At 40.7% G+C, this 16,582-nt stretch overlaps 1 protein-coding gene across 2 annotated transcripts in view; it reads right to left on the bottom strand.

The window, feature by feature from the left end:
- LOC128987130 (uncharacterized) overlaps positions 1-16,582 on the bottom strand; it is a 139,399-nt gene that overhangs the window by 62,944 nt on the left and 59,873 nt on the right. For both annotated transcript variants that reach the window (XM_054407849.1, XM_054407848.1), the window contains exons 6-8: positions 14,830-14,994; positions 2,219-2,511; positions 687-883 (exon numbers count right to left, since the gene is read on the bottom strand). In XM_054407849.1, coding sequence (XP_054263824.1) covers positions 687-883; positions 2,219-2,511; positions 14,830-14,994 — 655 coding nt within the window. The remainder of the gene's footprint in view (positions 1-686; positions 884-2,218; positions 2,512-14,829; positions 14,995-16,582) is intronic.

The following is a 16,582-nucleotide window of genomic DNA, read 5'->3' on the forward strand; positions in this document are numbered from 1 at the left end:
CGCAGAAGATATTTACGATTTTGATGCTACCGCAAGATGCTTACAATTTTGCCGTGACTGTGGCAGGTGTCATCGATTTCACCGTGACCACGGGAAATGTTTTTGATTTTCCCGTCACCGTGGAAGGTGTTCTCGATATCTCCGTGATTGCAGGAGGTGATCTCAATTTCAACTTGACCATGGGAAACTTTGAGTCACTGTGGAAGGTATTCACAATTTAACATTGACCATAGAAGATGTGCATGATTTTGCTGTGATCACAGAAGATATTCTCGTATTGGCTGTGACCACAGAAGACGTTCACAATTTTGCCACTACAAGAGATGATGATTCAACAGCCGGTTTTTCATGCGCTTACAGAGATTTGTGAGGGTTTACGCAAGCAAATTCAACACTTGGCTTTAGGTGAAACCTTGTAAATTCGTCCTAGATCCATATTACACAAAAATGGCACTAAAATCAGGGTGACCTGGTTACATATTACAATTCACGCATAATTCCCAGTTTTTTTCTTACTCGTAAAAAAAGTTTACAGTATTTTTGAACGTGCTAAAAATTTACCTTTTGGCTGTTCTGACCATGGTACAATGCGTGGTACAATGACCTCCTCGACGTAATATCGTCATAGTGGGATATGAGAGGTTCTACTGTACGTCGATGTGCAATCAAAATAACATGATACTCACTTTTTTCTTTTGTTGTTTCCTGTGAAAGCTGTCTGTAATGTCTTGTAACGCGAGTGTCATAGAGAGCTTGTGAGGCTGGGAGTCCGTTTCGTCGAAAAAGTGGAAAGGAAGGATCAGCTATTGTGTTGCAATACTTCATAACTGTTTGTTTCTCTTTTTCTTCACGAACTGAATTTGCCACTCCTAAACTGAGATACCTAAAGTTTAAAAAGAAGGGTATTAGCTAGGGGTCTGCGGTACAGAAAACTTAAGGTTGGTACGGTACAATATTTTGTACCTCGGTTATCGGTACAAAATCGGGATGGTACGTGGCTACCAGTAGTTTTGCGGTTTTCTCCTCAGAATTGTATTGAAACCATTATTTGTAATTTAAATACATTGACATTACTATGAAAATGGTTAGTATCCTGCATTTATGGTTTTCTTTTTTTTTCTAACAACAATTACTGTCCCACACATTATTAAAACTTAACTTCTAACAGTGTCAAGAAATAAACAAAGTTAAGATAAAGGCTTCACCTATTTTACTACTAAGTTAAGCCCTTGCCTTGATAATAGGGGTCTGCCAGTCAGACTTTTTTTGGTTTGGGTCGGGCCAAAAATTGTTAATTAACAGATTGTTTTTGTTTTAACGTCAATTTATAGTAATACTTGATAATAAAATATGAAAAAAATTTATTTATGTATATTACCTATATCATTTCATATCTTATTTACAGCTTGGGAATTTCCTCAACTGCATGAAAGAAAAAAAATAAAAATATTTGTATCAAGACATTCTTTCCCATTTTTATAACTAACTGTTGAAATAACTAAATAGCTAAATTACAACAAGTTTTGAATGGAACTTAATATAAAAATATCATAAACAAATAAATGGACATATCACAATTTTAGGGCCTGTTGACTGGCTTCAAGACTGCAAGAAAGAAGAAAATAAAAATTCTATGTTTCCACCATGCAATATGTATCATTCTCCCTCCCTCCTAACTACCAAAACCTACTACTAACCACCAACCCTACCTACCTACCTACCTACTACTAAGTACAAAACCTCACACTTGCAATAGCATTATTAGTTACATCATCATAAATACATAATTGATCTATTATTGGCATTAGTAGGCCTACAGCTTTACATAAGAATTATTTTTATAGAGCCTTAAATAGTACACACACACATTGATAATGGTATAATTAGTACAGACTGTAAAAATTGCATATCATGTCATACAGTAGTATAGATAGACCTACTGCAAAAGATTAAATCTAAAAACAACAGATATTGATAACTAATAAATAAATAAATGAAAAGAATTAAAAATCTATATACTCAAGTCAAACAATAACACAATTAAGCGTGGGGTGAAAATAGAGAATTCTGTACATTAAATATTTTTGGTTGAGTTTTCGACCACTGGACAACTTCTAGTATATATTATTGTGCACTTGTGATGTTTTAAGGATTGAAAATATGTATCAGTCTTTGACACCTCAAAATGTGAACACACTGCACACACCAAACTACTTACCTTACACAGATTTTATTGTCTTCATTAAAAGAAATGTCGTCAGTAGTACGACATGTGCTGATGTTGTCATTGGTTGGATCGGGAACAACAAATCCAGACGGAGCCACAGACAGCAGTCTAGCTGCTTTACGAGCCTTTACTGCGTCTTTCACTACATCTGGAACTTTTTCCCTCTCCACTTCACCCTCTGCCTCCTCCACAACTGTAGTGAACATCATGGAAACATCTCGCTTCATGCCGAATGTGGAACCTATAGGAGGTTCTTTGTTGTTATTTTTCATCGCACCTTTATCCTGAGAAAAAACACATGATGAAAAACCCATTGCATATTGTTGTAAATAAGAAGAGAATATTTAAGTTATTAATTGGACAATGTTAGACTAAGATAGGAAATTAGTGAACTTTGGACCTTGGGTTCAGAGAAAGGCCCCTCCCCTACTAGAATGAGACGCCGCTTCAGTTCCAGCTGAGATCCAGGTATGGCTAGACGTGTCTATCTGTTCTGATCATAAGATAATAAGATAAGATAGTAAAAATCCTAATACAGTTTAAAGTACTTAAACATATGTTTTCTGGGTTGAAACACATATCAGTAAATAAATTGCATTTCAAAATCCCAGACAAACACTGTAAGTCTACATTTCACAACAAATTAAAACTCTTGCCATAGACTTTGGACACTGCAAGTAGACTTCACTTCTGTTTGCAAATCTGACCTCCGTTATGATGTGTGTTTCATGTCTTGTTTTTTTTTTCATATGCTGTTGTAAAAAAATGTAGTTTTTTTTTATTTTAAAGGTGATTTTACAATGTGAGCTTTACTTTTAATATATTATGTTTTTGCTTACGTTACGTTAATTGAAATTACATTAGGTTAACTGAAAGTCCAAATTATTTACAAACAAGTTTACTAGGAACACAAACCACACAGTAATGGCAAAAAAAAACCAAAATGGCTAAAGTGCACGTGACTGAGAATCCACACATCTCATCAACTTCCACCCGAGCATTGACTGATTATTTTAAGTAGGCTGGACAGGTGAACTCCTTATTGGACACCAATACAGAATCCAAACCCTAATTTCACATTGTAGTCTACATAGACTGCTTGGCCACAGACTTGACAGTGTACTACACTCACCACTAGCAACACTGATCAAGGACAAGTCCAAGCACACTAGTTTTAAAATTAACTCAAAGGTCCATTCCATCGTTTGATGAATGTCTTACTCCTCACTGTAGAGTTATTCTTATGAGGTTGCAAAACCGAGCCCTAAGGTTTGTTTTCAATCTGAGGAAGTTTGATCATATATCTACCTATCGCAAACAGGCTAAGGTGCTCTCTTTGTGAAAGCAATGTTTTCCACAAACTGTTTTGATTGTTCACAAGACCATGTCTTCTAATTTTCCTTATTTGAAAAGAAAACTTATGCCTCGAACATAAGTTAGGAATCGCTGTACTAGGCAGGACGGCTTGCTTGAAATGCCGAGTGTGGCGTGAGACAGGTAAAAAAAGGGTTCTCATACTTTGGACTCCAGGCATACAATACCCTCCCAAGAAACATGAAAAGACTGTCATGTAATTCGTTTAAAGCCAAATTAAAGCTAGTTTAGTTTCACTTACCACATCTTGTACTGTTTGTAATTATTGTATGTAATTGTATTTTTATGACTTCAGTTGTCTTGAAAACCAGTTTTTACTGAAGACCTTATATTCAGGTTTCTGTAATGTATACAATAGTTTACCGTAATGTTGTAATTTTTACCATATGTATAATTTTGTTATAAAAAGTTGGCAATATGTTTTGCATTTGTGACCTGACTGCAATCAGGTGACTGTCACGTAATATCGTATGTTTCTGTAATGGAATGACATGTGATTTAGTAATTATTTGTATGTTTACTCATATGACTATGTTTACCAGGGGTTACTATGTTGTTGACTTGTTTTGATGTGAGTTGTTAAGTTAGTTGAATGTTGAATAAAAGTTCTTAGAAGAATTTGTTTTATTCTATCTTTACATGGTGGCAGTGTTTAGACTGAAGAAGAATATTTTAAAATGGAATTGACACCAGAATTACTGAAAAATATATTAAACTCTGTTCTTAATACTAAAATGAGTGAAGAGGCTAAATCTAGGCAAGAACCTATGTACCAAGTCAAACCTCCTGATCCTTTCAACTTCCAAGATCCAGCAACATGGTCAAACTGGATAAAGGTATTTGGAATGTTCCGTAAAGCTACTGGGTTGGCTTTAAAATCTGAAGATCAGCAGGTGAACATGTTATTGTACTGCATGGGCCAAGAAGCTGAGGAACTCCTAACGTCACTAGGAATGTCTGAGGAAAAAAGGGTTTCATTTGATGTGGTAGTGAAAACTTTTGATGATTATTTTTCTACCAAGAAAAATATATTTTATCATCGAGCTATGTTTCTACAGAAAGACCAATGTCCAGGCGAGAAGGTTGACTCTTACATTAATGATTTACATAAAATGTCAGAGAAATGTGAATGGTCATGCAGCAATTGTAAGAGTAGACATTTTAATGATGAAATGATACTTCTTAAGCTTACAGGGATGTCTAATAAGAGTTTATCCAAACACCTACAATTAAAAGATGGGATAACGTTGACTGGGGCAGTTCAAGCAGCAAGACAAGCAGAAGCGATGGAACAACAGGCTGCTAACTCGGAAGAGATAAGCAAAACATCAGTCATGGAAACAAGAAAGACGTTTTCATCAAGGTTTGCTAAAACCAGCGACACACAGCAGTTTGGTAAGGCCTCAGCATTTAATCAAAATAGTCAGAAATGTAGTCGGTGTGGTTCAAATCAGTTTCATTCCAAGGAAAAGTGTCCGGCAGTTGATAAAGTTTGTTTCAAATGCGGATTAAAGGGCCATTTTAGTCGGTCATGTAAACGAAAAAGTTTCAATTCAGTAGTTCAGGAGGTTGAATCTGAACCATCATCTAGCAAAGTTAATCCATTTGCTCTGAGTTCTGTTACGATTGATGAAAGGGTGTCAAATATAAGTTCCTCCCAGCCGTTTTATGTAAAACTTTTGGTTAATGAGACTGATTATCTTAACTTCAAAATTGACACTGGTGCTGATGTCAGCTGTATTGGAATTCAACATGCACAGATTTTGAATCTTAAGATTAAAAAAACTAGTATCAAGTTGAAAGGTCCTGATAGTATACCACTTAAAGTAATTGGTAAGTCAATCGTGAGCTTAAAGAAAGATGGTATAGATCATATGGAGGAAGTGTTCATTCTAAGCAGCCAGAAAGAGCCCCTCTTAGGGAGGACAGGGATATTAGCATTTTCATTGCTTAAGGACATTGGTGAAGTAAGTTTAAAAAACGAGTGGGAAGCAAAATATCCAAAGCTTTTTTCAGGTCTAGGAAGGTTTACTGAGCCCTATACGATCAAGTTAAAAACTGATTATAACCCAGTTTCTATTGAGACGCCACGAAGGATCCCTATATCGCTCAGGGATAAAGTAAAGATTGAGCTTGATAAAATGGTAAAAGCTGATGTGATAGCACCTGTCACAGAACCAACAGAGTGGTGCTCTCCCTTGGTTGTTGTCCCTAAAAAGTCCGGCTCAGTAAGGTTGTGTGTTGATTTTACAGCTCTCAACAAATATGTAGAGAGAGAAAGACTAATTTTGCCATCTGTGGATGAGACCTTAGCTCAGATGGCAGGAGCAAAAATATTTTCTAAACTTGACACAAACAGTGGTTTCTGGCAAGTAGGCCTTGACAGTGAAAGTGCCAAGTTGACAACTTTTATAACGCCTTTTGGTAGGTTTTATTTCAAGCGATTACCTTTTGGGATCAGCTCAGCTCCTGAACATTTTCAAAGGAAAATGTTTGCATGTTTGGAAGGTTTAGAAGGTGTTGTAAATTTAACTGATGACATATGTGTGTTTGGTAGTACGAAGGAAGAACACGACAAAAGACTTAACTGTGTTCTCTCTCGTCTATGTGAAACGGGTATCACTTTGAATCGGGAGAAGTGCGTGTTTGAAAAGACAAAGATAACTTTCTTGGGACATTTTATTGAAAATGGCCAGCTTATGCCAGACTCAGAAAAGACCTTGGCTGTGGAGAAGTATCCTGTTCCAAAAAATCAAACCGAGTTGAAACGTTTTCTTGGAATGGTAAACTATTTAATGAAGTTTCTTCCCAACCTTTCAGAACTGACCAAGCCATTAAATGATCTTTCAAAAAGAAATGAATGGTACTGGTACGATCTTCATGAGAAACAGTTCAAGCAGATAAAGGAGTCATTGATTCAGGCTCCCGTTTTACATTTGTATAATCCTGAGAGGAAAACTAGAGTGTGTGCAGATGCATCGAAATTTAGACTTGGAGCCATTTAGGAACAAAATGTGGATGGTCAATGGAAGCCAATACAATATGCATCAAGAACTATGACTAACACAGAATCTCGGTATGCTCAAATTGAAAAGGAGGCTCTTTCCCTAACTTGGGCTTGTGAGAAATTCTGTTCTTTCATTTTGGAAAAGAAATTTGAACTGGTTACTGATCACAAGCCCCTTATCCAAATTTTAGGACAACAGTCTTTGTGTGACCTGACACCTTGGTTGCAGAGATTCATAATGAGACTCATGCCTTTTGATTATGAAATGAGATATGAAACAGGAAAAAGCTTCTTTGTTCCTGATGCACTGTCTAGGGCACCATTGCAGACTGTTTCAACTGCGGAAAGTGATATACTAGATGAAGATGTTGAGGTGTTTGTTAATTCAGTTGTGTCTACCTTACCTTGCTCAGACAGTAGATTAGAAATAATTCGTCAAAGTGTGAAAGAAGATGTTATATGTAACATGTTGAGGAAAGAAATAGAATCAGGTGAGTGGACGGACTTAAAGAATACAGAATTTTTCAGAGAACGAGGGAATTTGTCTTTTGTTAATGGACTGATTTTAAAAGGATTAAGGATATTTATTCCAAAACCTTTAAGAAATGAGATTTTATCCCAGATACATAGTGGACATCTAGGAGTAAATAAGTATCTGGCTCGTTCAAGCAGGGTGTCCACAAAAAATTTGTCATTAATTTCCATGACTTTCCATGACTATCCATGACCATTTACCATTGATTTCCATGACTCACAAACTTTACACGCAAATTATAATATAACATACACACACAAATAATACTGCCTGGACATGTTATTTTGCAGAAAATACTGAAATATGTAATAACAGATAACAATGGAGAACAATAGGTACAACAATGAACTAAAAGAAACCGAAAACTCATAAAATAATACAACTAAACAATAAATTGAATTGTCGAACATTTGTGAAAAATCCTGAAAAATGCTACAACAGTCCGGGTTACGGCTGACTAGAGCATTGAAAGGTCCCCTCAAATTCATCCATAATTGGAAATTTCCATGACTTTCCATGACTTCTTGCCTATTTCCCTGACTTTCAATGACCAAAATTTTTTTCCATGACTTTCCATGACTATCCCTGACTTTCCAGAATGTGGACACCCTGGTTCAAGGGACACAGTTTGGTGGCCTGGACTATCGGTGGATATAAAGAGAATGGTTGAGAACTGCTCTAGTTGCTTGGAGAATCGGGTTAATCCTGCCGAACCACTGATCATGTCTGTGGTTCCTAATCAACCCTGGGAAGTTGTTGGGACAGATTTATTCGTGTATAATAGAAGAGTATATATTTGCATGCAAGACTATTTTTCAAAATATATTGAATTGTTGTCATTGGCCAGTATAAATACGGTTGCTATAAAACAAGCTTATTTGTCAATATTTTCCAGACATGGGATTCCACGTGTTGTAAGGTCTGATAATGGAACTGCTTTAGTCTCTTCAGATATGAGAGCATTTGCAAAAGAATTGGGTTTCGCTATAGAGACCTCAAGCCCTCACTTCCCTTAGTCTAATGGACAAGCTGAGAGAGCGGTTGAGACATGTTAAGGGAATTAAAGGGAAATAAAGAGCCATATCTTGGTCTTTTAGCACATCGCTCTTCTCCTCTTGCATGTGGAGTATCACCTGCAGAATTGATTTTTGGACGGAAAATACGCACAACTCTTCCGTCAGTTCCAGAGCAGCTTCAACCTCGTTGGCCTGATCTAGATCAGTACCGAAATGAACAAGAAAAACAGAATCAAAAGAACAAAATTTACTATGATCGTAGGCACAGAGCTAGGAATCTCGACATATCGTTTTTTTTTTTTTTTTTTTTTTGGGTGAGGAGGGAAAATGTTTTTACGCACACAGGTAGCCAGCCTGTAGTGTGAGACTCCTGAGTTTATCACAGACTACTCACTAAAAAACCCCCTCTACTCTGTTGGACACAGACCTGGAATTGTTTGTCACGTTACTTCAAGTCAGGCCAACATGTGACCTAAGCCCACAGGGCTCGCACCGTTTCTGGCATTATTTGTTTTTTTTTTACCTACACCACATCCCGGTCGAGGTCAAGCTTCTTGGCGTGGAGAACACCCTGGATGTAAAGTGACACACAGGTCCAATTGTCCTCACCCTCCATCATCATCGGTATGACCGTGTCCACCGACAGCAGTCCTACGAACTGTTGAGCCTCCAGGCGGGGCCTTTCCCAATGCTGGCAGTGGAAGAAAGTGTGTTCCACGTCATCGGGAATGCCTGGGCAGTATATGCAATCGGGTGACACGGCTTTGCCCATCCTGAACAAGTACGACCGGAAAAAGCCGTGACCCGTCAGAAATTGGGTGAGGTAGAAGTTCACCTCTCCGCACCGCCGATTAACCCAAGGTTGGACCTGTTGTATCAGTCGCCTGGTCCAGAGCCCCCTTGTCTCCTGTTCCCAGCTCTCCTGCCACAGCTGGAAGGTCCGGGTGCGTTCCTCAATTCTTGCCTGGTCCTCCCCATGGCGCTGATAAATTGCGTTCCATATCGCACCACCTCGCGAAATTAAATGCGTTTCGCACATCAAGTGTTACAAGCAGCACAACCCGACGAGAATAGTTGTTAAACTCCTCAGCTCTCATTACGGCTCGCTTTACCTCCTCAATAGCGTCAACCGTTGACCGTCCCTTCCTGAAACCGTACTGACGAGGTGATAGATTTCCTGCAGCAACCAAGGCTGAATTCAGTCGGAACGGATCAACTTTTCCAAGACTTTCCCAGCAGTGTCCAACATACAGAGAGGTCTGTAAGAAGAGGGTAGGTCTGGGTTTCCTTTTCCCTTCCCCACGAGCACAAGCCTAGCTGTTTTCCAGCAGAAGGGAAACTTCCCCTCGGCCAGACAGGCATTGTACGTGCTCAAAAGGATTTGTGGATTTATTAGAAAGACTTTCTTCAGGGCCTCACCAGGTACCCCATCCGGTCCAGGAGCCTTGTTGTTCTTCAGGGATAGAACGGCCGCCTCCAACTCCTCGAGACTGAACAGCAGTACGTCGTCCACCCTTCCGAACTCCCGCAATGGGCGCAGTGTGTGAGTCGGGAAAAGGGACTTAACGATCCTCTCCATAGAGGCCCCATCCATAACGGAAGGTGGAGAGCGGGTGCCAAGCTTCTTGGTTACTATCTTGTAACCTAGGCCCCACGGATCGGAATCGACATTGTAACTACATCATATACTACCACGGATCTCAGTAATCCTATCCATGACTTCCCGTCCGTCTATACATTTCCTGTCCCACGGTGGTGTAACGTTCAGCTGCCGATGCATCAATCGTGGAGAGAGACAGAAGACAATCTGCAAGCTATGTACTTTTTGACATCTGCACATCAAGTCCACGTGGACTGTCTTAACCAATCAGAGAAGATTAACCAACGATCACACCCTCTGATTGGCTGTCTCTATAGGCGGACAGGGGGACGTCTATTGCACCAAAAACCCAGGAAAGGCAGTCTCCAGGAAGTCTTTGGTCGGGTCACCGCATTCGGGAGTCGAAGTTTTCGGTCGCGAGTGATTCGCGAAGTGAAGTGTGTTATTTTAACCATGGCCTGTTGCCTTTAAAGGCAGATTAAAAATTATTTTGTGAAGTGTCCAGTGCATCAACCCATAAAGTATGTCAATTTTATAATTATTTAAACTAAAAATGTAAGTCCTGCTCGCTTAATCAGGGATAAATAATTTAAGGCTTTAGAAGTTAGATTTTCAAACTTTGATTAAATTCTATTCAATTTACTTCCTTAAATTTGAAGGTTAATTAATATTTTATTTTTTGTTTTACATTTTTAATTCATTTAAACTCCAATTACCAATTTATTTGTTAGGATAAAGTATAATTTACCTTATTAATTTGACTATTCACTGTGCTGGTTCATTTCCCCTTGTTTAACTGTATTCGATTTATATATTATCATTGTATTTTGTTTGATTGACTTTAGCTTCTCCTTTTTTTTAAATAAATTGTAAATTCATTTAGTAACTCTAGTTTTATTCACAGTCCCGGCCCTCACGTAATAGCCAAGCGAGTACATTAACTTATCTTCTATTTACTATTCATACAAATTAACAACAATGAGTTACAACATCGTCCCTTAATTTCTCCCAGCAACTGCGTTTACTCCGATTAATGGCCCGGCGAAGAGACTTCCTAGCCACCTTGTAAGCGTCAGACTTAAGACGTCTATCTTCAGGTTCTCTGGCCCTGGTAGCAAGACGTCTGGCTCTCAATGCTGCCCGTCGCAGTTCTGCGATCTCGGTTGTCCACCAGTACACAGGTCGCTTATCGCACCGGGATCTCCTGCAAGGCATTGACTCTTCGCAGGCCGAGACTATCAGCCTCATCAATGATGTAACTGATGTCTCTGCAAGAGCCACGCCAGATGCAGCAGGTACCACTGGCTCTCCCCGTAGTATGACTTCGGTGAATTTGGCCACGTCCAGCTTTTTGGTGTTCCACCGAACGGGCACCTGCCGAGACATGGTAGCTTGTCTCTGATGACTATCCAGGACATCAAAAATGATGTACTGGTGGTCACTTGCCGTATAATCCTCTAGGACTCTCCAGGCTCGTATCCTCGGCAAGAGGGACTCAGATGCAAGCGTGATGTCTGGGATCGTTCCCCTCATTCCGGGACGCTGGAAAGTTGGCGTGTTGCCCTCGTTTATGACAACAAGTCCAGCCCTGGCAGTAAAGTCCAAGTACTTCCCCCGGGAATTAGTGAGAGTCATTCCCCACTCAACAGCCCTAGCATTGAAATCCCCCGCCACGACAACGTGCCCGTCGGTATCGCGCACGCTCTCTTCCAGGCGGTCTATCTTTCCACGAAAGTCACGGATAGCCTCGTTGGGGGTGAGGTATACACTAAAGTAAGTGACATCCCCGCACCGGACCCAAACGAATCCTCGGCCTTTCGCATGACTCCTCACCTGCACTTTAGCTGTATTACGAACCCAGAACGCAGCAGTACCAAGTGTATCGGGAAACCAAAGAGATGGGTCCCTGTCCCGGTACTGGTACTGTTCGCTGACCAAGAGCGCGTCAACACCGTGTTCGAGGGCAAGCTGACTGAGAAGCGCGTCAGCTGTCTGGATCGATCTACATTGCACTGGAGGATCCTTATCTTCGTGGTTGGGCTTTCGCTTGTTGTAGTGCGCCTTTAAATGCACTGCACACCTCAGACCCAGCTATTAGCGTTTTTATCATTGAGGCCATTCTCCTTACAGAGGAAACAGGTCTCGACTTTACAGTCCCTACGAGTGTGACCCACCTCCCCGCATCGAAGGCAGTTCTTGCCTCAGTCGAGCCCTTCGCAGTTTCGGGAGGAATGGCCGAAATCAAGGCATTTAAAACACCTCGTTACTTCCACCCTCCATCTCAACCTGCAATTAACCCATCCAACCCTCAAATGCTGGAGTGCCAAAACCTTACTGGCGTTTGTGTCTGCCATTTCGGCAACCGCCATCTGCTGTTGACTCCGGTTTGGTTTCGTGAGCCACACCCTCAGACTAGCCGTTTGTCCGGCAAGCTCGAGGACAGCTTTTTTTAGGGCATCAATGACGTCATCCTCCGTTGACACACAATCCATATCCCGAACCTCGACGGACATCTTGGGTTCGAGAGCACGAACGGTGCCCTGACCTTCCACAGCTGCCTTTAGTTCGGCAGCAAAGGCGGCTTTATCTTTAGACTTACCCAGTTCGAAGAGGACATCCCTGTCCCGGGTTTGTCTAATCGACCGTACAACCGTGTCGGTTTGCTCTGGCTTAGCCTTGGCCTTGATAACACCCAAGACTTCGGCGAATGATCTTCCCTCCAAAGGCTTGACCAAAATTGCCTCAGTCCTGGGCTTTTTGGGCCGCGACTCTTTAGAAGCGAGTGCCGAGCCAGGCACAGCTTGGGCAACGCCGGTCGACTGCGCCCTCACTGCCACATATGTCTTGGAGCCGACTTCCGCGTGCCTCAATTCCCTCTTCTCCTTTTTCGTAAGGCGCTTTTCCCACACAGTCCCAGATGGTGTTTCTACGACTGACCCCTATAGGGAGCTACCCTCAATGGGTGTTGCAGGTTGCTGTGGCTGTTGAGGTTTCGCTGGAGCGGCAACTACGTCAGAGAAGGACCTAGAAGTCTGGGTCGCCTTGACCTTAACTTTAGGCTTTGCTGTCTGAACAATCTCTTCTCTTTTTGGAGGGCTTTCTGATGTAGGCCTCCTGCGTTTCTTGGAAGGTCGCGCATTGCCGTCAGGTAGGGACACCACCTTCTCGGCGATCCTTTCCATGGCTGACTTGCTCACCAGCCGGCAGGCGAAGACAAAACCAAGGTCGTCCTCGAGCTTAGCCATACCATTTTTAACCACTTGGTTAACTCCTCTATGCGTCTTAAAGGTTTCAAGCATTGCCTTTATGGTCTGCTCCATGTTTCGAAGCCGGTTTTCAATGTCATTTTCTGCATCAAGATATTGCTGACGCAGAAGTACCATTCCCGACACTTCCAAATCTAACGCTGCTGTTAGGGATTCCTCCGGCATCCCTTCACCAGACTTAGAGGGTGGTCCACCGTTTCCTTCTCCACTTGTCAAGGGAGATCCCAAAGTCAAGTCTTTTGTACACCTGAAAGTTGCAGATGGTGGGGACGTCTTCACGCCTTTCAATGTTGGCGATCTCTGGACCTTGGAGCTTCGCCCAAAAGGGTCTCGCTCTACTTCCGACTTCTTTTCTTGCTCATCCGAGCTACTTATCAAAGATGTGTTCAGGGTATTTGTTTTAAAAGCCATCTTGTGTTTACCAGCGCATCGTGCGGCAAGGGGCGGCCCGGAATAGTCAGGAACGGGTATACCCTCGGGGACAGCGCCCCTACCCCAGATCCCCGAGGCCCAACCTCCGTTTTCCCAGCACCGGATACCTGACGTGCCGGGGGTCACCCGTCACAATGTAGAGCCCGACCTCTACATCCATGCCGCACTCCCTGACCAAGGACCGAAGTGGCTGGCTTCTCACGACTCACTGAGAATTCCCATCGGCAGTGCAGAGCACACATCAACCCCTGCAAACACAACAGGGGCACTCCCAGGGACTCCCAGTGAGAGCGTCGGTCACCCTTTTAGTCGCCTCTTACGACAAGCCCGGGAAGGCTGCGGTTCTATTCTAACCCCGAAACCGCAGGGGGAAGGAATCTCGACATATTGGAAAAGGGGGTTAATGTATGGATAACTGATTTGAAGCGGTACGGGACTATAGTAGATAGAGGTTCCAATGATAGAGAATACATGGTGAAGTCTAATGGAAATTGTTTAAGAAGAAACAGGAGGTTTCTTATCCCGACATGTAAACAATCATATATCAACATGTATGATTCATGGGATCGTTACCCGGATGAAGGAACCCCTAATATTTGTCAAGAGAGAGAAGATAGCCTTAGCAACGGAAAAGAGAGCGAAAACACAGATACTTCTAATGGAAAGAAAGAAGAAAATAGAGTGGAATGGGAAAGAGGCAGAAAAGTTAATGGACGGTATTTCACTAGGACCGGAAGAGAAGTTAAACCTACATTGCGGTATCAGTTTTAACATTTTATCATGGGAGAGAGGATGTAATGGAATGACATATGATTTAGTAATTATTTGTATGTTTACTCATATGACTATGGTTACCAGGGGTTACTATGTTGTTGACTTGTTTTGAAGTGAGTTGTTAAGTTAGTTGAATGTTGAATAAAAGTTCTTAGAAGAATTCGTTTTATTCTATCTTTACAGTTTCCAATAAAGTTCCCGGATTGGCTACACCCCATCACGCTACTATTCCCTCCACGCATCAACTGCCGATCCAAAAGTTTCCTTGCTCTCCAGTCCTCAAGATTCCAGCAAACTGTAAACATTTTGTCGGCCAGGTTTTATTTTATTCCCCTAATGGTGTTTTTATTTGAATTATTGCACCCTAAACTTTCAAGTTTCAGCACATGTCAAGAGCAGCTTTCAAGCTTTATTGTTGAGTTATCCCTAAGAAAGATGTTGGCCAAAATGGAAGCTTTGTTTAGTATTCTAATGTAACTGTTATACACAGTAAATACAACTAGTTTAAAAACATCAGAAGTAACTATTCACAAACTACTAAGTTGAATAAATCATTTCAGAATGTGGAAATGAAATGTGTAATGTCGCTTGTATATACCTTTCCCGCAGTGCTCTCCCGTCGCAGCTTGGTGGCTCTGAGTGCTGCACTCAACTGAGATGATTCCTCGGCCAACATCTGCACCTCCAGCTGTTCTACAAACACTGTCAACAGCTGGACACCAACCGGCAGACGGAACTGAGTGCTTACACTCGCTCCCGGCAACTGGGTCATGAACAACATGGTCAGAGGAAGCCAAGGCATATAAAGGAAGGTGTGTGCACGTACATCCCCCCCACTAACTACGGACATAGTGTGACGTAGTATGCTGGTCTTGCCAGCCGACCAACTATAAGCCAAAACCATAAACTGCCATACTTGTCCCACTGTACGTTGTTTTACTTTCTCCCCCTATACCATAGTATATGGAGAAAGTATTGTTTTCGTCAACAATTTTGAGTTTGAGTGGATATATCCGTTTTGGGTCTCCCTGGACCCAAAAAAGTAGTTTTATTACACCCGTGATCAGAATTTGATGAAATTTTGTATGTAGGTACTAATCCATGGTATCCCAGGAGTATATTTAATTTTTTAGAAATTTTGATTTTTAATGGTGATTTTCCTGTAAAAACCTAAAAAAATAACCTAAAATATAAAATAACGGAAAAGTTGGATTTTCTCAAAAATGGCTAGAACAATTTTGACAAAAATTTAGTATGTTGTAGCCTCTTAAATTCTGAACAAAATTGTATAATTCCCATTTCTGTAAAAAATATGGTTCAAAAGTTATTGTAAATTATTTTATTTTCCCATAAAAACAACCCAATAAAAAAAAAATGAATTTTAGTATAAAAGCCGGTTTTAATCAAAATTAATGTGTTATGGTCCTTATGATTCTAAACAAAATAGTGCAATCCCCCATGGCTGTAACAATTACGGTTTAGAAGTTATTGCAACTTTTGTGATTTTTTCCTATAAAATATCATAGTTACTCCCATAGCTTACCCATGATAAAGGTTGTTGACAAGCTAATGTGAGAAAGTACGTGTCAGATTGCTGATACCGTTTTTTTTTATGTTGTATATGTTACACATATAGGTATTTTAAACTTGATTATGATTTGGTAAACTAAAAACACGTTTAGCAAGCAGTTTGTGTGAGTGGCGCCGGTGTGGTGCGGCAGGGAGACACGCACGCGAGGTAGCAGTGCAAACTGGACGAATTTATTCCTCACGAAGCACACACCTTCCTTTATACCCCTTGAGAGGAAGCAGTTCACATATGACTATGATGTTACAGTAGGCCTACCGATTATTTGAAAATTTTTTTATCAGATTCAAAAATTTTAGCTACACATGGTTGGTAACTGGTACCGTTCACTTAATATATACCCATGCATTCCAAAATGTGTAAAAAATGTTAAAACGAATTCAAGACAGAGGAAATGTTAAGTAGGTAATAGATTACGGAAGCAATATATTCTAGCCTACAGTGGAATTTAAATTAAAATTTTAAAAAGTGAAATAAACCTAGATAACATTAATAATTCAGATATGTGTGAGCCTGAGATTTTCAATTGATTTTGGAAAAAGCTGATTGTAAATAAAATAACTTAACACCAACATTGAACTTCTTTACAGTAAATCAGTAAATTTTTGGGACTCACGATATAAGATAATTCGACACTTTGCACTCTGGCAAAAAAACTGTTGGTGTTGGTCCTTGCCAAAATTGCCGGTACCTACCTTATAAGATGGTACTAGCTGAAAACTTCAAGCTATTTAGTAACTTTTGTACGCATTTGATAGAACTT

The sequence above is a fragment of the Macrosteles quadrilineatus genome, unplaced genomic scaffold, assembly GCF_028750875.1.
Source record: "Macrosteles quadrilineatus isolate MER2022 unplaced genomic scaffold, UCM_ALF_1.0 Scaffold_2__2_contigs__length_208266976, whole genome shotgun sequence".
Classification (NCBI taxonomy): domain Eukaryota; kingdom Metazoa; phylum Arthropoda; class Insecta; order Hemiptera; family Cicadellidae; genus Macrosteles; species Macrosteles quadrilineatus.